The 26,372-nt window shown below is 51.6% G+C and overlaps 1 protein-coding gene across 1 annotated transcript in view; it reads right to left on the reverse strand.

Moving 5' to 3' along the window:
• LOC109885529 (gamma-aminobutyric acid type B receptor subunit 1) overlaps positions 1 to 26,372 on the reverse strand; it is a 165,722-nt gene that overhangs the window by 37,963 nt on the left and 101,387 nt on the right. Inside the window, exons 12-14 of the mRNA XM_031794948.1 lie at positions 20,578 to 20,685; positions 17,431 to 17,524; positions 16,420 to 16,547 (exon numbers count right to left, since the gene is read on the reverse strand). Coding sequence (XP_031650808.1) covers positions 16,420 to 16,547; positions 17,431 to 17,524; positions 20,578 to 20,685 — 330 coding nt within the window. The remainder of the gene's footprint in view (positions 1 to 16,419; positions 16,548 to 17,430; positions 17,525 to 20,577; positions 20,686 to 26,372) is intronic.

The following is a 26,372-nucleotide window of genomic DNA, read 5'->3' on the forward strand; positions in this document are numbered from 1 at the left end:
GTCTCCCCATACCCCTGAACCAGCCCTGTCTCCCCATCCCCCTGAACCAGCCCTGTCTCCCCCATCCCCCTGAACCAGCCCTGTCTCCCCATCCTCCTGAACCAGCCCTGTCTCCCCATTACCCCTGAACCAGCCCTGTCTCCCCATCCCCCTGAACCAGCCCTGTCTCCCCATCCCCCTGAACCAGCCCTGTCTCCCCATCCCCCTGAACCAGCCCTGTCTCCCCATCCCCCTGAACCAGCCCTGTCTCCCCATCCCCATGAACCAGCCCTGTCTCCCCATACCCCTGAACCAGCCCTGTCTCCCCATACCCCTGAACCAGCCCTGTCTCCCCATCCCCTGAACCAGCCCTGTCTCCCCATCCCCCTGAACCAGCCCTGTCTCCCCATCCCCCTGAACCAGCCCTGCTCCCCATCCCCCTGAACCAGCCCTGTCTCCCCATCCCCATCCCCCTGAACCAGCCCTGTCTCCCCATCCCCATCCCCCTGAACCAGCCCTGTCTCCCCATCCCCCTGAACCAGCCCTGTCTCCCCATCCCCTGAACCAGCCCTGTCTCCCCATCCCCCTGAACCAGCCCTGTCTCCCCATCCCCTGAACCAGCCCTGTCTCCCCATCCCCATCCCCCTGAACCAGCCCTGTCTCCCATACCCTGAACCAGCCCTGTCTCCCCATCCCCTGAACCAGCCCTGTCTCCCCATCCCCCTGAACCAGCCCTGTCTCCCCATCCCCCTGAACCAGCCCTGTCTCCCCATCCCCCTGAACCAGCCCTGTCTCCCCATCCCCCTGAACCAGCCCTGTCTCCCCATACCCCTGAACCAGCCCTGTCTCCCCATCCCCCTGAACCAGCCCTGTCTCCCCATCCCCCTGAACCAGCCCTGTCTCCCCATCCCCCTGAACCAGCCCTGTCTCCCCATACCCCTGAACCAGCCCTGTCTCCCCATCCCCTGAACCAGCCCTGTCTCCCCATCCCCCTGAACCAGCCCTGTCTCCCCATCCCCCTGAACCAGCCCTGTCTCCCCATCCCCCTGAACCAGCCCTGTCTCCCCATCCCCCTGAACCAGCCCTGTCTCCCCATCCCCCTGAACCAGCCCTGTCTCCCCATCCCCTGACCAGCCCTGTCTCCCCATCCCCCTGAACCAGCCCTGTCTCCCCATCCCCCTGAACCAGCCCTGTCTCCCCATCCCCTGAACCAGCCCTGTCTCCCCATCCCCCTGAACCAGCCCTGTCTCCCCATCCCCCTGAACCAGCCCTGCCTCCCCATCCCTCTGAACCAGCCCTGTCTCCCCATCCCCCTGAACCAGCCCTGTCTCCCCATCCCCCTGAACCAGCCCTGTCTCCCCATCCCCCTGAACCAGCCCTGTCTCCACATCCCCCTGAACCAGCCCTGTCTCCCCATCCCCCTGAACCAGCCCTGTCTCCCATCCCCTGAACCAGCCCTGTCTCCCCATCCCCTGAACCAGCCCTGTCTCCCCATCCCCTGAACCAGCCCTGTCTCCCCATCCCCCTGAACCAGCCCTGTCTCCCAATCCCCTGAACCAGCCCTGTCTCCCCATCCCCCTGAACCAGCCCTGTCTCCCCATCCCCATCCCCCTGAACCAGCCCTGTCTCCCATCCCCCTGAACCAGCCCTGTCTCCCCATCCCCATCCCCCTGAACCAGCCCTGTCTCCCCATCCCCCTGAACCAGTCCTGTCTCCCCATCCCCTGAACCAGCCCTGTCTCCCCATCCCCCTGAACCAGCCCTGTCTCCCCCATCCCCCTGAACCAGCCCTGTCTCCCCATACCCCTGAACCAGCCCTGTCTCCACATCCCCCTGAACCAGGCCTGTCTCCACATCCCCCTGAACCAGCCCTGTCTCCCCATCCCCCTGAACCAGCCCTGTCTCCCCATCCCCCTGAACCAGCCCTGTCTCCCCATCCCCCTGAACCAGCCCTGTCTCCACATCCCCCTGAACCAGCCCTGTCTCCCCATCCCCCTGAACCAGCCCTGTCTCCCCATCCCCCTGAACCAGCCCTGTCTCCCCATCCCCCTGCCAGCCCTGTCTCCCCATCCCCTGAACCAGCCCTGTCTCCCCATCACCCCTGAACCAGCCCTGTCTCCCCATCCCCTGAAACCAGCCCTGTCTCCCCATCCCCCTGAACCAGCCCTGTCTCCCCATCCCCTGAACCAGCCCTTTCTCCCATACCCCTGAACCAGCCCTGTCTCCCCATCCCCCTACCAGCCTGTCTCCCATCCCCCTGAACCAGCCCTGTCTCCCCATCCCCTGAACCAGCCCTGTCTCCCCATCCCCCTGAACCAGCCCTGTCTCCCCATCCCCCTGAACCAGCCCTGTCTCCCCATCCCCCTGAACCAGCCCGCTCCCCATCCCCCTGAACCACCCTGTCTCCCCATCCCCTGAACCAGCCCTGTCTCCCCATCCCCCTGAACCAGCCCTGTCTCCCCATCCCCATCCCCCTGAACCAGCCCTGTCTCCCCATCCCCCTGAACCAGCCCTGTCTCCCCATCCCCCTGAACCAGCCCTGTCTCCCCATCCCCCTGAACCAGCCCTGTCTCCCCATCCCCCTGAACCAGCCCTGTCTCCCCATCCCCCTGAACCAGCCCTGTCTCCCCATCCCCCTGAACCAGCCCTGTCTCCCCATCCCCCTGAACCAGCCCTGTCTCCCCATCCCCCTGAACCAGCCCTGTCTCCCCATCCCCCTGAACCAGCCCTGTCTCCCCATCCCCCTGAACCAGCCCTGTCTCCCCATCCCCATCCCCCTGAACCAGCCCTGTCTCCCCATCCCCCTGAACCAGCCCTGTCTCCCCATCCCCCTGAACCAGCCCTGTCTCCCCATCCCCCTGAACCAGCCCTGTCTCCCCATCCCCCTGAACCAGCCCTGTCTCCCCATACCCCTGAACCAGCCCTGTCTCCCCATCCCCCTGAACCAGCCCTGTCTCCCCATCCCCCTGAACCAGCCCTGTCTCCCCATCCCCCTGAACCAGCCCTGTCTCCCCATCCCCCTGAACCAGCCCTGTCTCCCCATCCCCCTGAACCAGCCCTGTCTCCCCATCCCCCTGAACCAGCCCTGTCTCCCCATCCCCCTGAACCAGCCCTGTCTCCCCATCCCCCTGAACCAGCCCTGTCTCCCCATCCCCCTGAACCAGCCCTGTCTCCCCATCCCCCTGAACCAGCCCTGTCTCCCCATCCCCCTGAACCAGCCCTGTCTCCCCATACCCCTGAACCAGCCCTGTCTCCCCATCCCCCTGAACCAGCCCTGTCTCCCCATCCCCATCCCCTGAACCAGCCCTGTCTCCCCATCCCCATCCCCTGAACCAGCCCTGTCTCCCCATCCCCCTGAACCAGCCCTGTCTCCCATCCCCATCCCCCTGAACCAGCCCTGTCTCCCCATCCCCCTGAACCAGCCCTGTCTCCCCATCCCCCTGAACCAGCCCTGTCTCCCCATCCCCCTGAACCAGCCCTGTCTCCCCATCCCCCTGAACCAGCCCTGTCTCCCCATCCCCCTGAACCAGCCCTGTCTCCCCATCCCCCTGAACCAGCCCTGTCTCCCCATCCCCCTGAACCAGCCCTGTCTCCCCATCCCCATCCCCCTGAACCAGCCCTGTCTCCCCATCCCCCTGAACCAGCCCTGTCTCCCCATCCCCCTGAACCAGCCCTGTCTCCCCATCCCCCTGAACCAGCCCTGTCTCCCCATCCCCCTGAACCAGCCCTGTCTCCCCATCCCCCTGAACCAGCCCTGTCTCCCCATCCCCATCCCCCTGAACCAGCCCTGTCTCCCCATCCCCCTGAACCAGCCCTGTCTCCCCATCCCCATCCCCCTCCCCCTGAACCAGCCCTGTCTCCCCATCCCCCTGAACCAGCCCTGTCTCCCCATCCCCCTGAACCAGCCCTGTCTCCCCATCCCCCTGAACCAGCCCTGTCTCCCCATCCCCCTGAACCAGCCCTGTCTCCCCATCCCCCTGAACCAGCCCTGTCTCCCCATCCCCCTGAACCAGCCCTGTCTCCCCATCCCCCTGAACCAGCCCTGTCTCCCCATCCCCCTGAACCAGCCCTGTCTCCCCATCCCCCTGAACCAGCCCTGTCTCCCCATCCCCCTGAACCAGCCCTGTCTCCCCATCCCCCTGAACCAGCCCTGTCTCCCCATCCCCCTGAACCAGCCCTGTCTCCCCATCCCCCTGAACCAGCCCTGTCTCCCCATCCCCCTGAACCAGCCCTGTCTCCCCATCCCCCTGAACCAGCCCTGTCTCCCCATCCCCCTGAACCAGCCCTGTCTCCCCATCCCCCTGAACCAGCCCTGTCTCCCCATCCCCCTGAACCAGCCCTGTCTCCCCATCCCCCTGAACCAGCCCTGTCTCCCCATCCCCCTGAACCAGCCCTGTCTCCCCATCCCCCTGAACCAGCCCTGTCTCCCCATCCCCATCCCCTGAACCAGCCCTGTCTCCCCATCCCCCTGAACCAGCCCTGTCTCCCCATCCCCATCCCCCTGAACCAGCCCTGTCTCCCCATCCCCCTGAACCAGCCCTGTCTCCCCATCCCCCTGAACCAGCCCTGTCTCCCCATCCCCCTGAACCAGCCCTGTCTCCCCATCCCCCTGAACCAGCCCTGTCTCCCCATCCCCCTGAACCAGCCCTGTCTCCCCATCCCCCTGAACCAGCCCTGTCTCCCCATCCCCCTGAACCAGCCCTGTCTCCCCATCCCCCTGAACCAGCCCTGTCTCCCCATCCCCCTGAACCAGCCCTGTCTCCCCATCCCCCTGAACCAGCCCTGTCTCCCCATCCCCCTGAACCAGCCCTGTCTCCCCATCCCCCTGAACCAGCCCTGTCTCCCCATCCCCCTGAACCAGCCCTGTCTCCCCATCCCCCTGAACCAGCCCTGTCTCCCCATCCCCCTGAACCAGCCCTGTCTCCCCATCCCCCTGAACCAGCCCTGTCTCCCCATCCCCCTGAACCAGCCCTGTCTCCCCATCCCCATCCCCCTGAACCAGCCCTGTCTCCCCATCCCTCTGAACCAGCCCTGTCTCCCCATCCCCTGAAACCAGCCCTGTCTCCCCATCCCCCTGAACCAGGCCCTGTCTCCCCATCCCCTGAACCAGCCCCCCCTGTCTGCCCCATACCCCTGGAACCAGCCCTGTCTCCCCCATCCCCGCTGAAACCAGCCCCTGTGCTCCCCATCCCCCTGAACCAGCCCTGTCGTCCCATCTCCCCTGAAACCACCCCTGTCTTCCCCATCCCCCTGAACCAGCCCTGTCTCCCCCATCCCCCTGAACCAGCCCTGTCTCCCCATCCCCTAACCAGCCCTGTCCTCCCATCCCCCTGAACAGCCCTGTCTCCACATCCCCCTGAACCAGCCCTGTCTCCCCATCCCCCTGAACCAGCCCTGATCTCCCATCCCCCTGAACCAGCCCTGTCTCCCCATTCCCCCTGAACCAGCCCGTCTCCCCATCCCCCTGAACCCAGCCCTGTCTCCCCCATACCCCTGAACCAGCCCTGTCTCCCCATCCCCTGAACCAGCCCTGTCTCCCCATCCCCCTGAACCAGCCCTGTCTCCCCATCCCCCTGAACCAGCCCTGTCTCCCCATACCCTGAACCAGCCCTGTCTCCCCATCCCCCTGAACCAGCCCTGTCTCCCCATCCCCCTGAACCAGCCCTGTCTCCCCATCCCCCCTGAACCAGCCCTGTCTCCCCATCCCCCTGAACCAGCCCTGTCTCCCCATCCCCCTGAACCAGCCCTGTCTCCCCATCCCCCTGAACCAGCCCTGTCTCCCCATCCCCCTGAACCAGCCCTGTCTCCCCATCCCCTGAACCAGCCCTGTCTCCCCATCCCCTGAACCAGCCCTGTCTCCCCATCCCCCTGAACCAGCCCTGTCTCCCCATCCCCTGAACCAGCCCTGTCTCCCCATCCCCCTGAACCAGCCCTGTCTCCCCATCCCCTGAACCAGCCCTGTCTCCCCATCCCCCTGAACCAGCCCTGTCTCCCCATCCCCTGAACCAGCCCTGTCTCCCAATCCCCCTGAACCAGCCCTGTCTCCCCATCCCCCTGAACCAGCCCTGTCTCCCCATCCCATCCCCCTGAACCAGCCCTGTCTCCCCATCCCCCTGAACCAGCCCTGTCTCCCCATCCCCATCCCCCTGAACCAGCCCTGTCTCCCCATCCCCCTGAACCAGTCCTGTCTCCCCATCCCCCTGAACCAGCCCTGTCTCCCCATCCCCCTGAACCAGCCCTGTCTCCCCATCCCCCTGAACCAGCCCTGTCTCCCCATACCCCTGAACCAGCCCTGTCTCCACATCCCCCTGAACCAGGCCTGTCTCCACATCCCCCTGAACCAGCCCTGTCTCCCCATCCCCCTGAACCAGCCCTGTCTCCCCATCCCCCTGAACCAGCCCTGTCTCCCCATCCCCCTGAACCAGCCCTGTCTCCCCATCCCCTGAACCAGCCCTGTCTCCCCATCCCCCTGAACCAGCCCTGTCTCCCCATCCCCCTGAACCAGCCCTGTCTCCCCATCCCCTGAACCAGCCCTGTCTCCCCATCCCCCTGAACCAGCCCTGTCTCCCCATCCCCATGAACCAGCCCTGTCTCCCCATACCCCTGAACCAGCCCTGTCTCCCCATACCCCTGAACCAGCCCTGTCTCCCCATCCCCCTGAACCAGCCCTGTCTCCCCATCCCCCTGAACCAGCCCTGTCTCCCCATCCCCATCCCCTGAACCAGCCCTGTCTCCCCATCCCCCTGAACCAGCCCTGTCTCCCCATCCCCATCCCCCTGAACCAGCCCTGTCTCCCCATCCCCCTGAACCAGCCCTGTCTCCCCATCCCCCTGAACCAGCCCTGTCTCCCCATCCCCCTGAACCAGCCCTGTCTCCCCATACCCTGAACCAGCCCTGTCTCCCCATCCCCCTGAACCAGCCCTGTCTCCCCATCCCCCTGAACCAGCCCTGTCTCCCCATCCCCCTGAAGACCAGCCCTTGTCCTCCACACTCCCATCCCCCTGAACCAGCCCTGTCTCCCCATCCCACCTGAACAGCCCTGTGCTCCCCATCCCCCCTGAACCAGCCCCTGTCTCCCATCCGCCCCTGAACCAGCCCTGTCTCCCCATCCCCCTGAACCAGCCCTTGTCTCCCCCCCAATACCCCATGAACCAGCCCTGTCTTCCCCATCCCCATCCCCTGAACCAGCCCTGTCATCCCACCCCTGAACCAAGCCCTGGTCTCCCCCATCCCCATCCCCCTGAACCAGCCCCTGTCTCCCATCCCCCTGAACCAGCCCTGTCTTCCATCCCTGAACCAGCCTGTCTCCCATCCCCCTTGAACCAGCCCTGGTCTTCTCCCCATCCCCCTGACCAGCCCTGTCTCCCCATCCCCCTGCACACAGCCCTGGTCTCCCCAATCCCCCTGAACCAGCCCTGTGCTCCCCCATAACCCCTTGAACCAGCCCTGTCTCGCCCATCCCCCTGACCCCAGCCTAGTCTCCATCCCCTGAAAAACGCTGTCTCCCACCCTGAACCAGGCCCTGTCGTCCCCAGTCCCCTGAAGCCAGCCCTGTCTCACATCCCCCTGAAACCAGGCCCTGGTTCCCATCCCCCGATCCCACCTGAACAGCCCTGTCTCCCCCATCCCCCTGAACCAGCCCTGTCTCCCCATCCCCTGAACCAGCCCTGTCTCCACATCCCCCTGAACCAGCCCTGTCTCCCCATCCCCCTGAACCAACCCTGTCTCCCCATCCCCCTGAACCAGCCCTGTCTCCCCATCCCCCTGAACCAGCCCTGTCTCCCCATCCCCCTGAACCAGCCCTGTCTCCCCATACCCCTGAACCAGCCCTGTCTCCCCATCCCCATCCCCCTGAACCAGCCCTGTCTCCCCATCCCCCTGAACCAGTCCTGTCTCCCCATCCCCCTGACCCAGCCCTGTCTCCCCCTCCCCCTGAACCAGCCCTGTCTCCCCATCCCCCTGAACCAGCCCTGTCTCCCCATACCCCTGAACCAGTCCTGTCTCCCCATCCCCCTGACCCAGCCCTGTCTCCCCATCCCCCTGAACCAGCCCTGTCTCCCCATCCCCCTGAACCAGCCCTGTCTCCCCATACCCTGAACCAGCCCTGTCTCCACATCCCCCTGAACCAGCCCTGTCTCCACATCCCCCTGAACCAGCCCTGTCTCCCCATCCCCCTGAACCAGCCCTGTCTCCCCATCCCCCTGAACCAGCCCTGTCTCCCCATCCCCCTGAACCAGCCCTGTCTCCCCATACCCCTGAACCAGCCCTGTCTCCCCATCCCCCTGAACCAGCCCTGTCTCCCCATACCCCTGAACCAGCCTGGTCTCCCCCATCCCCCTGAACCAGCCCTGTCTCCCCATCCCCCTGAACCAGCCCTGTCTCCACATCCCCATCCCCATCCCCCTGAACCAGCCCTGTCTCCCCATCCCCCTGAATCAGCCCTGTCTCCCCATCCCCCTGAACCAGCCCTGTCTCCACATCCCCATCCCCATACCCCTGAACCAGCCCTGTCTCCCCATCCCCCTGAACCAGCCCTGTCTCCCCATCCCCCTGAACCAGGCCTGTCTCCCCATCCCCCTGAACCAGCCCTGTCTCCACATCCCCATGAACCAGCCCTGTCTCCACATCCCCCTGAACCAGCCCTGTCTCCCCATACCCCTGAACCAGCCCTGTCTCCCCATCCCCCTGAACCAGCCCTGTCTCCCCATACCCCTGAACCAGCCCTGTCTCCCCATACCCCTGAACCAGCCCTGTCTCCCCATACCCCTGAACCAGCCCTGTCTCCCCATCCCCATACCCCTGAACCAGCCCTGTCTCCCCATCCCCATACCCCTGAACCAGCCCTGTCTCCCCATACCCATACCCCTAAACCAGCCCTGTCTCTCCATCCCCCTGAACCAGCCCTGTCTCCCCATCCCCCTGAACCAGCCCTGTCTCCCAGCTGAAGGAGGTGAGCAGCATTGTGTTGAATGACATGTCAGTTGGCATAATTGCAGGTACTGCAATGCATTGTGGACAGGAATGTGATTCTCCAGTCTCACAAATCTCACTAGACACAGAAGGCAGCCAATATCAGAGTCTTGAAGGAAGAGATGCCGTCTCTTAGAGATGGATGGGAGTCTCTCCTGTCTGAGGCAACACTGATTGCTACACAAATGGATGTTGCACCTCAATTTATCGAGGAACACAGCCACCAGAGGAAAAGGTGTTTTGGAACACAGTGTTTTTTTTTTACTGCTATGGACATCATAAGTGACTTGGGCACTAGGTTCCATACAACTGCAAAAATTGTAGAAGAATTTCCTGCTGATCTGAAAGTTGGTCAGATTTTAGTGAGGATGAAGTCCCTTCTGTGTGCCAACCACTGATCATGAAGTATTCCAGAGATCTTACACCTGTTGTTTCGTAATCAAGTAAAACATCTGAACACTGTATATGCTGCCACTTTCTCCTCCTAACCTGTCCCCTCTTGGTCTCCTGAACACCTGAACACTGTATATGCTGACACTTTCCCTCCTAACCTGTCCCCTCTTGGTCTCCTGAACACTGTATATGCTGACACTTTCCCCTCCTAACCTGTCCCCTCTTGGTCTCCTGAACACTGTATATGCTGACTCTTTCCCCTCCTAACTGGTCCCCTCTTGGTCTCCTGAATGAAATTTGTAAGATGCAGCTGCAAAGCATTCTGGGAGAAGTGTGCATTGCTTTACGTATATTTTGCACACTGCCTGTGACTGTTGCTGGTGGTGAGAGAGATTTCAGTAAGCTAAAACTGATTTTAAACAACTATTTGAGGTCCACTATGTCCCAGGACAGGCTTTCAGTCTTGCCATGCGGTCCATTGAAAGTCAGTTAGCTAGACAGTTGGACTTCAAAGACTTGATCAGGGACTTTGCTAGTAAGAAGGCTCGGCGCTGGGCTCTTGGTGAATAAGGCTGAGCGAGGGGACAGTGATATCTGTTAAATGGCATGGCTGTGGATACTGGATCACTACATCACTACACTACATGGCTGTGGATACTGGATCACTACATCACTACACTACATGGCTGTGGATATTGGATCACTACACACATGATGCCCACGGGCTGAGAACAAGACTGAGAACAGACTGAGAACAGACTGAGAAAAAGACTGAGAACAGACTGAGAACAGACTGAGAACAAGACTGAGAACAGACTGAGAACAAGACTGAGAACAGACTGAGAACAGACTGAGAACAGACTGAGAACAAGACTGAGAACAAGACTGAGAACAAGACTGAGAACAAGACTGAGAACAGACCGAGAACAAGACTGAGAACAAGACTGAGAACAGACTGAGAACAAGACTGAGAACAGACCGAGAACAAGACTGAGAACAAGACTGAGAACAGACCGAGAACAAGACTGAGAACAGACTGAGAACAGACTGAGAACAAGACTGAGAACAGACTGAGAACAGACTGAGAACTGACTGAGAACAGGCTGAGAACAAGACTGAGAACAGACTGAGAACAAGACTGAGAACAGACTGAGAACAGACTGAGAACAGACTGAGAACTGACTGAGAACAGGCTGAGAACAAGACTGAGAACAGACTGAGAACAAGACTGAGAACAGACTGAGAACAGACTGAGAACAGACTGAGAACAGACTGAGAACAGGCTGAGAACAAGACTGAGAACAGACTGAGAACAGACTGAGAACAGACTGAGAACAAGACTGAGAACAGACTGAGAACAGACTGAGAACAAGACTGAGAACAGAACGAGAACAGACTGAGAACTGACTAAGAACAGACTGAGAACAAGATTGAGAACAAGATTGAGAACAGACTGAGAACAGACTGAGAACAGACTGAGAACAGACTGAGAACAGACTGAGAACAAGACTGAGAACAGAACGAGAACAGACTGAGAACAGACTGAGAACAGACTGAGAACAGACTGAGAACAGACTGAGAACAAGACTGAGAACAGACTGAGAACAAGACTGAGAACAGACTGAGAACAAGACTGAGAACAAGACTGATCTCAAAGTATTGGCTGGATTGCCATAAAATGTGTTGTTCACAATTAAGACCCCAAGTGGAAGAAACCTATTGATCTGGTGACCTCTTGACCTTTCCTCTGGCGCCATCACCAGGCCTTTTCATTGCCATTTTGTTTTCCATTTTCCATTTCCACTTTTACAGCTGCAAAAATCTTCTGCTGATTTTACTATTTTGTTTGTTATAACATTCTATAGATGATAATGTTAATGTATATTCATGTATATTTGAGTTATATTTATTTTAAGTTATTCATTAATGTTAAGAGAATTTTCCATTCAAGAATTTGACCATTGAAATGACATTTAGACTGTAAAAGATGTCCTTTAGCACATTTCTTATAGAGGATATCAGTCTTGCATTGAATAGTGAATTCCACTGTGTGCAGACTGTTGCATGTATGTCTGCACAGTGTTATATTATCACAGCTCACTGTCAGTAAATATCACACAGTAAATATTGAACTACAAGAGAGTTGAAAGCCTGCAAAGGTAGAGTTATTTAAAGCTGTGAACGGGTCGATTGAGTTCTGTAGGTGTGTGGTTACAGGCAATTGTGCAGGGTTGGTGTGGCCTGTGGTGGTGGGGCCCAATGTGATATCTTTTCATGGTGGCCCAAAATCCCTGCAGGGGTGCCTGCGTGTGCAGTCCGGCAGTGGCAATTATGCTGTGTACTTTGAATTTATGGCGACTTTGTGTGAAGTAAATATTCTAGAGGTAAATATGCTAGAGGTAAATATGCTAGACTAAAAGGCATCCATCCAACAACCTGTTTGGATAATGTGCTAATTTGTTTTCTGCCAATCTGTTGCTGCACATGTTGTGTATTCTGTGGAATTGCATTAACGCGACATTGGGGGGAGAAATGTTGTAATTTACTGACTCTTGTAACACATATGGAATCATGTAGTAACCAAAAAAGTATTAAACAAATCAAAATAGATTTTAGATTCTTCAAAGTAGCCACCCTTTGCCTTGATGACAGCTTTGTATTCTCTCAACCAGCTTTATGAGGTAGTTACCTGGAATGCATTTCAATTAACAGGTGTGCATTGTTAAAAAGTACATTTATTACATTTCTTTCCTTGAGCCAATTAGTCGTGTTGTGACAAGGTAGGGGTGGTATACAGAAGATAGGGAAAGGGGGATACCTAGTCAGTTGTTCAACTGAATATATTCAACCATGTCTTTTGCATTTAACCCAACCCATCTGAATCAGACAGAATCAGACAGATGTGTGGGGCTGCCTTAATCAACGTCCTCGATGCCCGGGGAACAGTGGGTTAACTGCCTTGTCAGCTCGGGGATTCGATCCAGCAACCTTTCGGTTACTGGCCCAATTTTCTAACCACTAGGCTACCCTATTTGGTAAAAGGTCAAGTCCATATGTGACCCGTTTCAGGAAACTAGGCGCATGTTGCTGGTCACCACTTCACAGGAAAGCCTTTTGAACATAAACTTTTTTATTTGATCAAAATGTGTTTTTTTTGTTGGCAGAAATGCCTTCTGGATCATATGAACTTTCATGTGCCTTAATAACAAACTTGTATGCCATCTGAAAATTTGAATAAAACTGTTAAATTACGAGCCTAGTTGGTTGACCCATAGAAAAAGTGAGCAACCTTCCCCTGAGCTATGATTGGCTGAGATAATGAGTGGGCTGGACATGCCGAGAAATGATTTTGGATTGAATTGAGGTTGCCATATAGCACACGTCTGTCTATTTGAGCTGGTCAGTATGTCTAGTTAATCCTGTCGTGTAGTAAAACCGCATAAGTGTTGCTCTCCACTTTCTGGAGGACCGAGTTTTGAAATCAGTAGAATTCGAGTATGATAGCTTAGGAGATGGAGAATACACCTGTCTCTGGATTACATCTTCAAACTAAAGGGTAACCATGGCATCCGACAGGAGACGCGTTCATCCATGAATGATGTATACAGGTAAGATAGTCTAGCTAGCTACATTTTTAGATATTACACGTTTCTAATTTTGACAAAAAGTGGTTTCATTTTAAGTTGAAGTGCACTGTTAGCTAGCTAGCTAACTTTAGCTGGCTGGCTCGCTAGCTAACGTTATGTGTAAGATCTTATTATTTGTATCTCAGAGCCATTTGCTTGGCTAGCTATAGCCTAATGTTAGCTAGCTAACATTGAACCTGGTTGGTTAGCTACCTGCAGATTCATGCAGGGTAGTAACATCAAGAGTTGGGATTATGGTTCATTGTTTACCAACTGTAGCTAGCTAACGTTTGCTAGCTGGCTCACTAGCTAATGTTACGTGTATAATCTTATTATTCATATCTCCGTGCCATTTGGTTGTCTATTCTAGCTACATTTGCTTGTCTAGTTTCGCTCTCGGAGTGTTCAGAGGGCACACTGGACTCTTTAGCTGAGGAGTAGAGTTGATCCGAGCGTTCTGACCTAACAACAGCAGTCACGCACCGAAGCTAACGTTGGCTAGCTGGATAGCTACCTCCAGACACAAATGAGAGAACAGCTCCCTCTGACCATTTTACTCCCACCAGCTGAGCTGGTTAGGCTGTTTTTATGTTAACCAGAGTGTTGGTGACTGCAACTGTGCTGCTGGAAATAATGTAATTTATTTTTTTGCCAACTTTTACTGGCCATATTCAACGGGTGTTGAGCGTTCGTAAAATTGTCAGTTGTTCTGCGCTCTGACACACTCAGACGAGAATGCTCTGAAAATGGAGATAGATAGATAGATAGATAGGCAGAGTGAATTTACCAGCTACATTTGATATCGGAAGTTTACATACACTTAGGTTGGAGTCATTAAAACTTCTTATGGCTGGGGGCAGTATTGAGTAGCTTGGATGAATAAGGTGCCCAGAGTAAACTACCTGCTACTCAGGCCCAGAAGCTAAGATATGGATACCATTAGTAGATTTGGATAGAAAACACTGAAGTTTCTAAAACTGTTTGAATGATGTCTGTGAGTATAACAGAACTCGTATGGCAGGCAGAAACCTGAGAAATCAGGAAGTGGGAAATCTGAGGTTTGTAGGTTTTCAAGTCTTTGCTTATCCAATATACAGTGTCTATTGCACTTCCTAAGGCTTCCACTAGAGGTCAACAGTCGTTAGAACGTTAAAACTAGTTTTTCAACCACTCCACAAATATTTTGATAAGAAACTATAGTTTTGGCAAGTCAGTTAGGACATCTACTTTGTGCATGACACAAGTAATTTTTCCAACAATTGTTTACAGACATTGTTTAACTTATAATTCACTTATAAATCACGATTCCAGTGGGTCAGAAGTTTACATCCACTAAGTTGGCTGTGCCTTCAAACAGCTTGGAACATTCCAGAAAATGATGTCATGGCTTTAGAAACTTCTGATAGGCTAATTGACATCATTTGAGTCAATTGGAGGTGTACCTCTGGATGTTTTTCAAGGCCTACCTTCAAACTCAGTGCCTCTGTGCTTGACATCATGGGAAAATATAAAGAAATCAGCCAGGACCTCAGAAAAAAATGGTAGACCTCCACAAGTCTGGTTCATCCTTGGGAGCAATTTCCAAACACCTGAAGGTACCACATTCATCTGTACAAACAATAGTACGCAAGTATAAACACCATGGGACCACGCAGCCGTCATACCCCTCAGGAAGGAGACGCGTTCTGTCTCCTAGAGATGAATGTACTTTGGTGCGAAAAGTGCAAATCAATCCCAGAACAACAGCAAAGAACCTTGTGAAGATGCTGGAGGAAACAGGTACAAAAGTATCTATATCCACAGTAAAACGAGTCCTATATCGACATAACCTGAAAGGCCGCTCAGCAATGAAGAAGCTACTGCTCCAAAACCGCCATAAAAAAAGCCAGACTATGGTTTGCAGCTGGAGAAATGTCCTCTGGTCCGATGAAACAAAAATAGAACTGTTTGGCCATAATGACCATCGTTATGTTTGGAGAAAAAAGGGGGATGCTTGCAAGCCGAAGAACACCATCCCAACCGTGAAGCACAGGGGTGGCAGCATCATGTTGTGGGGGTGCTTTGCTGCAGGAGGGACTGGTGCACTTCACAAAATAGATGGCATCATGAGACAGGAAAATGATGTGGATATATTGAAGCAACATCTCAAGACATCAGTTAGCTCCATTTGCGACCAAGTTAAAGCTTGGTCGCAAATGGATCTTCCAAATGGACAAAGACCCCAGCACACTTCCAAAGTTGTGGCAAAATGGCTTAGGGACAATATAGTCACGGTATTGGAGTGGCCTCAAAGCACTCCAATAGCACTGACCTCAATCCTATAGAAACTTTGTGGGCAGATCTGAAAAAAGTGTGTGCGAGCAAGGAGGCCTACAAACCTGACTCAGTTAAACCAGCTCTGTCAGGAGGAATGGGCCAAAATTCACCCAACTTACTGTGGGAAGGCTACCGGAAACATTTGATCCAATTTAAACCATTTAAAGGCAACGCTACCAAATACTAATTGAGTTTATGTAAACTTTTGACCCACTGGGAATGTGATGATATAAATAAACGCTTAAATAAATCATAAATAAATCATTCTCTCTCCTATTATTCTGACATTTCACATTCTTAAAATAAAGTGGTGATCCTAACTGACCTAAGAAAGGGAATTTTTACCAGGATTAAATGTCAGGAAAAACTGAGTTTAAATGTATTTGGCTAAACTTCCGACTTCAACTGTATATCGACAGTTGTTGCATTGACAGTTGAAAGTTCAAAAAACGAAGAAGAAATTAAATCTAGTTTTCTGAAACGAGTCACATACAGCATGTGAAAATGAAGTGCAAAGCACACTGGGTAGAGCTCATTAGAATAATACTCAGCATGCTTTGCAATTGTTAATTTTTTACATATACTATTATATTTAGTTCATTTAGGGGACGCTCTTATCACACCATAGTGCCATCAGAAACCAATGCAAGGAGAAAGGGGGCAACAAAATTGTGAACCGCCATAAAAAAATGATATTGAGAAGCAATTTGAAAATACAAGTTACACCTCTTGAACGTATCTTGTTCCAAAAAACAGTGTAGTTCAGCCCTGTGTCATACAAATGAGTTAAATACTAAATAAATGTAACAGAAATACCATGACTACAACACACACACACACGCTCATACACACACCCACGGACACACACATACATACACACACAGAAATACTGCTCATGACTACAGCGCACGCACACACACACACACACACACACACACACACACAAACACACACACACACACACACACACACACACACACACACACACTCATACACACACCCACACCCGCGGACACACACGCACACATACACACACACACACACACACACACACAGAAATACTGCTCATGACTACAGAGCACGCACGCACACATACACACACACACACACACACACACACACACAGAAATACTTACTGAGACGTTGTAGATGGCCATGCCCACAGCGCGGTGGTCATTGATCTTCTCTGTAGATATAGACTTGGTCTCATAAGCCAAGAAAATCCCCAGGAGCAGCAGCAAGCCCTTATAACCATACACCACCCCTAGGGAGGGAGGGAGGGAGGGAGGGAGGGAGGGAGGGAGGGAGGGAGGGAGGGAGGGAGGGAGGGAGAACTAGGTTTTTAGTGTTCACTGGCAGTAGCTCCAGACTCAGGCCTCATGTTAAAGGTAAGATATTAACAGATGGGTTTAATGTACTGGTGGTACCGAGGCTGAGCCCCCTCTCCTTACCAAATCTCCCTCTCTCCTTACCAAGCCTCCCTCCCTCTCTCCTTACCATGTCTCCCTCTCTCCTTACCAAGTCTCCCTCTCTCCTTACCAAGCCTCCCTCCCTCTCTCCTTACCATGTCTCCCTCTCTCCTTACCAAGTCTCCCTCTCTCCTTAGCAAGTCTCCCTCTCTCCTTACCAAGCCTCCCTCTCTCCTTACCAAGCCTCCCTCTCTCCTTACCAAGCATCCCTTCTTCCCTCTCTCTCCCTTCATCTCTCTCTCTCTCTCTCTCTCCTTACCAAGCCTCCCTCCATTCCTCTCTCTCCCTTCCTCCCTCTCTCTCTCCTTACCAATCCTCTCTCTCCCTTCCTCCCTCTCTCCCTCCCTCTCCCTCTCTCCTTATCAAGCCTCCCTCCAATCCTTTCTCTCTCTCCCTCCCCATCCTCCCCTCCACCCTCCCTCACTTCCCACTTCCTTCTCTCCCTCCCTTTTTCCTTACCAAGCCTCCCTCTCTCTTTCTCTCTCTCCCTCCCTCCCTCCCCCTCCCCTCCACCATCCCGACTTACCTCCCTTTTTCCTTACCAACCCTTCCTCTCTCCCGCCTCTCTTACCTTCTCTCTCTCTCTGTCTCTCTCTCTGTCTCTCTCTCTGTCTCTCCCTCCCTCCCTCGCTCCCTCCCTCGCTCCCTCCCTCGCTCCCTCCCTCCCCATCTCCTTACCAAGCCAAGTATTCATCTTGTCTGAGCTGCAGTGTTCCAGCAGAGGTTGGATCAGAACATCCAGATCTCCTTTAGGGGCCTCTCTCACAAACTTCTACTCAGACAAACAGAGGAATAATGTGATCTCAAGGCTTCTGCACTAAAACAGAATAGAGGAATAATGTTATCTCAAGGCTTCTGCACTATATCCATGTACACATTATATTTCATAATGATTTTGAAAGATTCACAATTTGTTTTGTTTATTCCTTCATAGTCTGGAGTTAACCAATAGTGATGCAGCTCTGAAAACAAACAGGAAGGGGAGAGGTGAGAGAAGAAAAGAGAGGACAGAAAGAGACAGAGAGAGACGAGAGAAGAGAGGACAGATAGAGACAGAGAGAGAGACAGAGAGAGACGAGAGAAGAGAGGACAGAAAGAGACAGAGAGAGACGAGAGAAGAGAGGACAGAAAGAGACAGAGAGAGACGAGAGAAGAGAGGACAGAAAGAGACAGAGAGAGACGAGAGAAGAGAGGACAGAAAGAGACAGAGAGAGATGAGAGAAGAGAGGACAGAAAGAGACAGAGAGAGACGAGAGAAGAGAGGACAGAAAGAGACAGAGAGAGACGAGAGAAGAGAGGACAGAAAGAGACAGAGAGAGAGAGAGAGACGAGAGAAGAGAGGACAGAAAGAGACAGAGAGACAGAGAGAGACGAGAGAAGAGAGGACAGAAAGAGACAGAGAGAGACGAGAGAAGAGAGGACAGAAAGAGACAGAGAGAGACGAGAGAAGAGAGGACAGAAAGAGACAGAGAGAGACGAGAGAAGAGAGGACAGAAAGAGACAGAGAGAGACGAGAGAAGAGAGGACAGAAAGAGACAGAGAGAGATGAGAGAAGAGAGGACAGAAAGAGACAGAGAGAGACGAGAGAAGAGAGGACAGAAAGAGACAGAGAGAGACGAGAGAAGAGAGGACAGAAAGAGACAGAGAGAGAGAGAGAGACGAGAGAAGAGAGGACAGAAAGAGACAGAGAGACAGAGAGAGACGAGAGAAGAGAGGACAGAAAGAGACAGAGAGAGACGAGAGAAGAGAGGACAGAAAGAGACAGAGAGAGACGAGAGAAGAGAGGACAGAAAGAGACAGAGAGAGAGAGAGACGAGAGAAGAGACGACAGAAAGAGACAGAGAGAGAGAGAGAGACGAGAGAAGAGAGGACAGATAGAGAGAGAGAGAGAGAGAGAGAGAGGAGGACTGAAAGAGAGAGAGAAAGAGAAGAGAGAGGAAGAGACAAGAGAAGAGAAGAGAGAAGATGAGAAGAGACGGGGAGTCATGACTCATACAGTGGGGCAAAAAAGTATTTAGTCAGTCACCAATTGTGCAAGTTCTCCCACTTAAAAAGATGAGAGAGGCCGGTAATTTTCATCATAGGTACACTTCAACTATGACAGACAAAATAAATAAAAAAATCCAGAAAATCACATTGTAGGATTTTTTATGAATTTATTTGCAAATTATGGTGGAAAATAAGTATTTGGTCAATAACAAAAGTTTATCTCAATATTTTGTTATATACCCTTTGTTGGCAATGACAGAGGTCAAACGTTTTCTGTAAGTCTTCACAAGGTTTTCACACACTGTTGCTGGTATTTTGGCCCATTCATCCATGCAGGTCTCTTCTAGAGCAGTGATGTTTTGGGGCTGTTGCTGGGCAACACGGACTTTCAACTCCTTCCAATGATTTTCTATGGGTTTGAGATCTGGAGACTGGCTAGGCCACTCCAGGACCTTGAAATGCTTCTTACGAAGCCACTCCTTCATTGCCTTGGGCGGTGTGTTTGGGATCATTGTCATGCTGAAAGACCCAGCCACGTTTAATCTTCAATGCCCTTGCTGATGGAAGTAGGTTATCACTCAAAATCTCACGATACATGGCCCGATTCATTCTTTCCTTTACACGGATCAGTCGTCCTGGTCCCTTTGCAGAAAAACAGCCCCAAAGCATGATCTTTCCACCCCCATGCTTCACAGTAGGTATGGTGTTCTTTGGATGAAACTCAGCATTTTTTGTCCTCCAAACACGACGAGTTGAGTTTTTACCAAAAACCTCTATTTTGGTTTCATCTGAGCATATGACATTCTCCCAATCTTCTTCTGGATCATCCAAATGCTCTCTAGCAGATGGGCCTGGACATGTACAGGCTTAAGCAGGGGGATACGTCTGGCACTGCAGGAGTTGAGTCCCTGGCGGCGTAGTGTGTTACTGATGGTAGGCTTTGTTACTTTGGTCCCAGCTCTCTGCAGGTAATTCACTAGGTCCCCCCGTGTGATCTTGTGATCATTTTGATCCCACGGGGTGAGATCTTGCGTGGAGCCCCAGACCGAGGGAGATTATCAGTGGTCTTGTATGTCTTCCATTTCCTAATAATTGCTCCCACAGTTGATTTCTTCAAACCAAGCTGCTTACCTATTGCAGATTCAGTCTTCCCAGCCTGGTGCAGGTCTACAATTTTGTTTCTGGTGTCCTTTGACAGCTCTTTGGTCTTGGCCATAGTGGAGTTTGGAGTGTGACTGTTTGAGGTTGTGGACAGGTGTCTTTTATACTGATAACAAGTCCAAACAGGTGCCATTAAAACAGGTAACGAGTGGAGGACAGAGGAGCCTCTTAAAGAAGAAGTTACAGGTCTGTGAGAGCCAGAAATCTTGCTTGTTTGTAGGTGACCAAATACTTATTTTCCACCATAATTTGCAAATAAATTCATTAAATATCCTACAATGTGATTTTCTGGATTTATTTTCCTAATTTTGTCTGTCATAGTTGAAGTGTACCTATGATGAAAATTACAGGCCTCTCTCATCTTTTTAAGTGGGAGAACTTGCACAATTGGTGGCTGACTAAATACTTTTTTGCCCCACTGTACCTCCACAGTGATGTGTAGACTAGAGGATCAACTATCTGACTCATACCACCACAGTGATGTGTAGAGGATCAACTATCTGACTCATACCTCCACAGTGATGTGTAGATGATTAACTATCTGACCCATACCTCCACAGTGATGTGTAGAGGGTCAACTATCTGACTCATACCTCCACAGTAATGTGTAGATGATTAACTATCTGACTCATACCTCCACAGTGATGTGTAGAGGGTCAACTATCTGACTCATACCTCCACAGTGATGTGTAGAGGATCCACTATTTGCCAGATCATGAGTGACAGGACGTCGATGACCAGCAGCACCCCCACTGTGGCGTAGAGTTTCCACGGCTCCAGATGCTGCAAGGAATCATGGGATATAGGAGGACTGGTCAGTTAGGTGTTTCGAATGGCACCCTGTATAGTGCACTACTTTAGCACCCTTTTCCCTGTATAGTGCACTACTTTGGCACCCTTCTCCCTAGAGTGAATAGGGCACTACTTTGGCACACTTTTCCCTGTATAGTGCACTACTTTGGCACCCTTTTCCCTAGAGTAAATAGGGCATTCCTTTGGCACCCTTTTCCAAACAGTAAATAGTGCACAACTTTGGCACCCTTTTCTAAACAGTAAATAGGGCACTACTTTGGCACCCTGTTGCCTACAGGAAATAGGGCAAACCTGTGGAAATCCCTCTAGACCATCCCTCTACCCCTCTAGAGCATCCCTCTACCCCTCTAGACCATCCCTCTACGCCCCTAGACCATCCCTCTACCCCTCTAGACATCCCTCTACACCTCTAGACCATCCCTCTAGACCATCCCTCTACCCCTCTAAACCATCCCTCTACCCCTCTAGACCATCCCTCTAGACCATCCCTTTATCCCTCTAGACCATCTCTCTACCCCTCTAGACCATCCCTCTAGTCCTCTAGACCATCCCTCTAGTCCATCCCTCTAGACCATCCCTCTAAACCATCCCTCTACCCCTCTAGACCATCCCTCTACACCTCTAGACCATCCCTCTACCCCTCTAGACCATCCCTCTAGTCCTCTAGACCATCCCTCTAGTCCATCCCTCTAGACCATCCCTCTAAACCATCCCTCTAAACCATCCCTCTACCCCTCTAGACCATCCCTCTACACCTCTAGACCATCCCTCTACCCCATTTTAGACAAACCCTTTGGTGGATGAACACAGGGGATCATGGCCCAAGGCCCAGACATCCGTTCGGTTTGACTGTGAGGGATTAACGATGACATAAATAGACTGGAGCCTGAGCTCACAGAGAAAACAGAGATTCAATTCAATCTGCCCCCCCACCAGAGCGTCTGATTGGGCCGTAAACATTTACACATAAAAAACCCAACGAGCAGCGCTCACTGACAAAAAAATGGATAGGTAATCATAGTATTTTATGTAATTGTTTCAAAGAAGAAAAATGAAAAGCGAGGAGAGACAACGGACCAATAGCGTAACTGTTATATTGATTTTGTTGCATTATCCCAGAGGATTAAAGTTCTTTAACGAATTCGATCTATTCTCCTCATAGGAAGCAGAACGATAAAGAACTTGCATCCCAAATGGCACCCTACCTTACACCCCTATTCCCTATAGGGCCCTGGTCAAATGTAGTGCACTACAAAGGGGAATAGGGTGCCATTTGGGATGAACATACTATTCACTATCTATTGTCCGAGTTATAGTCTACACTATCTTCTATATAGTAGTAGATATATCAGTAATTCAGGTGAAAAACACAAAGGTAGAAGTAAATGTAAACTTTTCCTTGGGTGGGATATATGTTCTTAATATGTTTAATATTAATATTGTAATATATTTTTTAAATATTTATATATTTTAAATATTTATATATTTTAAATATTGTATTAATATTAATATATGTTATTTCTTACAAACCTGCGGATTGGTGTTTCTATGTCAAGCGGGTTGTGTTATATTTCAGTCTTCTGTGATGTACAAAAAGTGTAATATTGGGATTCAAACTCAAAATGTAATATATTTTAACTCTATATCTGACATGGTACAGGTGTCTTCTTTCTTTAAGCCCAGAACCACGTGTGTGACATGTATACCTTTATATGAAAGTAGATTTGATTAAGACTACCAAGAAACACTCTGTGTGACCCCTGATTTAGCCCAAAGAAGTGAAAGGTTAAACATGCCTCATATCTAGATACTCTGGAAATGTATGAGACTTGGCAGATGTAGAGGATCACCTAACACTAGTAGAAAATACATTTTACACCTATTATCTACTTGAAATATAAATATATTTATCACATACACACACACCCTATTTTACATGGGTGGCAGGTAGCCTAGTGGTTAGAGCGTTGGGCCGTGACGGAAAGGTTGCTGGATCGAATCCTCGAGTTGACAAGGTAAAAACCTGCAGGGCGCCGAAGACGTGGATGTCGATTAAGGAAGCTCCCCGGCACCTCCCTGATCCAGAGGGGTTAAATGTCTGAAGACACATTTCAGTTGAAGACATTCAGTTGTACAACTGACTAGGTATCTCCTCTTTCCTCCCAGTGTTGTACAACTGACTAGGTATCCTGGTTTCCTCCCAGTGTTGTACAACTGACTAGGTATCCTGGTTTCCTCCCAGTGTTGTACAACTGACTAGGTATCCTGGTTTCCTCCCAGTGTTCAACAACTGACTAGGTATCCTGGTTTCCTCCCAGTGTTCAACAACTGACTAGGTATCCTGGTTTCCTCCCAGTGTTGTACAACTGACTAGGTATCCTGGTTTCCTCCCAGTGTTCAACAACTGACTAGGTATCCTGGTTTCCTCCCAGTGTTGGAACACTGACTAGGTATCCTGGTTTCCTCCCAGTGTTGGAACACTGACTAGGTATGCTGGTTTCCTCCCAGTGTTGGAACACTGACTAGGTATCCTGGTTTCCTCCCAGTGTTGGAACACTGACTAGGTATCCTGGGTACCTCCCAGTGTTGTACAACTGACTAGGTATCCTGGGTACCTCCCAGTGTTGTACAACTGACTAGGTATCCTGGTTTCCTCCCAGTGTTGTACAACTGACTAGGTATCCTGGTTTCCTCCCAGTGTTGTACAACTGACAAGGTATCCTGGTTTCCTCCCAGTGTTGTACAACTGACAAGGTATCCTGGTTTCCTCCCAGTGTTGGAACACTGACTAGGTATCCTGGTTTCCTCCCAGTGTTGTACAACTGACTAGGTATCCTGGTCTCCTCCCAGTGTTGTACAACTGACTAGGTATCCTGGTTTCCTCCCAGTGTTCAACAACTGACTAGGTATCCCGGTTTCCTCCCAGTGTTGTACAACTGACAAGGTATCCCGGTTTCCTCCCAGTGTTGTACAACTGACAAGGTATCCTGGTTTCCTCCCAGTGTTGTACAACTGACAAGGTATCCTGGTTTCCTCCCAGTGTTGTACAACTGACAAGGTATCCTGGTTTCCTCCCAGTGTTGTACAACTGACTAGGTATCCTGGTTTCCTCCCAGTGTTCAACAACTGACTAGGTATCCTGGTTTCCTCCCAGTGTTCAACAACTGACTAGGTATCCTGGTTTCCTCCCAGTGTTGTACAACTGACTATGTATCCTGGTTTCCTCCCAGTGTTCAACAACTGACTAGGTATCCTGGTTTCCTCCCAGTGTTGGAACACTGACTAGGTATCCTGGTTTCCTCCCAGTGTTGGAACACTGACTAGGTATGCTGGTTTCCTCCCAGTGTTGGAACACTGACTAGGTATCCTGGTTTCCTCCCAGTGTTGGAACACTGACTAGGTATCCTGGGTACCTCCCAGTGTTGTACAACTGACTAGGTATCCTGGGTACCTCCCAGTGTTGTACAACTGACTAGGTATCCTGGTTTCCTCCCAGTGTTCAACAACTGACTAGGTATCCTGGTTTCCTCCCAGTGTTCAACAACTGACTAGGTATCCTGGTTTCCTCCCAGTGTTGTACAACTGACTAGGTATCCTGGTTTCCTCCCAGTGTTCAACAACTGACTAGGTATCCTGGTTTCCTCCCAGTGTTGTACAACTGACTAGGTATCCTGGTTTCCTCCCAGTGTTGTACAACTGACAAGGTATCCTGGTTTCCTCCCAGTGTTGGAACACTGACTAGGTATCCTGGTTTCCTCCCAGTGTTGTACAACCGACTAGGTATCCCGGTTTCCTCCCAGTGTTGTACAACTGACTAGGTATCCTGGTTTCCTCCCAGTGTTGTACAACTGACTAGGTATCCTGGTTTCCTCCCAGTGTTGTACAACTGACTAGGTATCCCGGTTTCCTCCCAGTGTTGTACAACTGACAAGGTATCCTGGTTTCCTCCCAGTGTTGGAACACTGACTAGGTATCCTGGTTTCCTCCCAGTGTTGTACAACTGACTAGGTATCCTGGTTTCCTCCCAGTGTTGTACAACTGACAAGGTATCCTGGTTTCCTCCCAGTGTTGGAACACTGACTAGGTATCCTGGTTTCCTCCCAGTGTTGTACAACTGACTAGGTATCCCGGTTCCTCCCAGTGTTGTACAACTGACTAGGTATCCTGGTTTCCTCCCAGTGTTGTACAACTGACTAGGTATCCTGGTTTCCTCCCAGTGTTGTACAACTGACTAGGTATCCCGGTTTCCTCCCAGTGTTGTACAACTGACAAGGTATCCTGGTTTCCTCCCAGTGTTGTACAACTGACAAGGTATCCTGGTTTCCTCCCAGTGTTGTACAACTGACAAGGTATCCTGGTTTCCTCCCAGTGTTGTACAACTGACTAGGTATCCTGGTTTCCTCCCAGTGTTCAACAACTGACTAGGTATCCTGGTTTCCTCCCAGTGTTCAACAACTGACTAGGTATCCTGGTTTCCTCCCAGTGTTGTACAACTGACTAGGTATCCTGGTTTCCTCCCAGTGTTCAACAACTGACTAGGTATCCTGGTTTCCTCCCAGTGTTGGAACACTGACTAGGTATCCTGGTTTCCTCCCAGTGTTGGAACACTGACTAGGTATGCTGGTTTCCTCCCAGTGTTGGAACACTGACTAGGTATCCTGGTTTCCTCCCAGTGTTGGAACACTGACTAGGTATCCTGGGTACCTCCCAGTGTTGTACAACTGACTAGGTATCCTGGGTACCTCCCAGTGTTGTACAACTGACTAGGTATCCTGGTTTCCTCCCAGTGTTCAACAACTGACTAGGTATCCTGGTTTCCTCCCAGTGTTCAACAACTGACTAGGTATCCTGGTTTCCTCCCAGTGTTGTACAACTGACTAGGTATCCTGGTTTCCTCCCAGTGTTCAACAACTGACTAGGTATCCTGGTTTCCTCCCAGTGTTGTACAACTGACTAGGTATCCTGGTTTCCTCCCAGTGTTGTACAACTGACAAGGTATCCTGGTTTCCTCCCAGTGTTGGAACACTGACTAGGTATCCTGGTTTCCTCCCAGTGTTGTACAACTGACTAGGTATCCCGGTTTCCTCCCAGTGTTGTACAACTGACTAGGTATCCTGGTTTCCTCCCAGTGTTGTACAACTGACTAGGTATCCTGGTTTCCTCCCAGTGTTGTACAACTGACAAGGTATCCTGGTTTCCTCCCAGTGTTGTACAACTGACAAGGTATCCTGGTTTCCTCCCAGTGTTGTACAACTGACAAGGTATCCTGGTTTCCTCCCAGTGTTGTACAACTGACAAGGTATCCTGGTTTCCTCCCAGTGTTGTACAACTGACAAGGTATCCTGGTTTCCTCCCAGTGTTGTACAACTGACAAGGTATCCTGGTTTCCTCCCAGTGTTGGAACACTGACAAAGTATCCTGGTTTCCTCCCAGTGTTGTACAACTGACAAGGTATCCTGGTTTCCTCCCAGTGTTGTACAACTGACAAGGTATCCTGGTTTCCTCCCAGTGTTGGAACACTGACAAGGTATCCTGGTTTCCTCCCAGTGTTGTACAACTGACAAGGTATCCTGGTTTCCTCCCAGTGTTGTACAACTGACAAGGTATCCTGGTTTCCTCCCAGTGTTGTACAACTGACAAGGTATCCTGGTTTCCTC

Source organism: Oncorhynchus kisutch, linkage group LG17, assembly GCF_002021735.2.
Source record: "Oncorhynchus kisutch isolate 150728-3 linkage group LG17, Okis_V2, whole genome shotgun sequence".
Classification (NCBI taxonomy): Eukaryota; Metazoa; Chordata; class Actinopteri; order Salmoniformes; family Salmonidae; genus Oncorhynchus; species Oncorhynchus kisutch.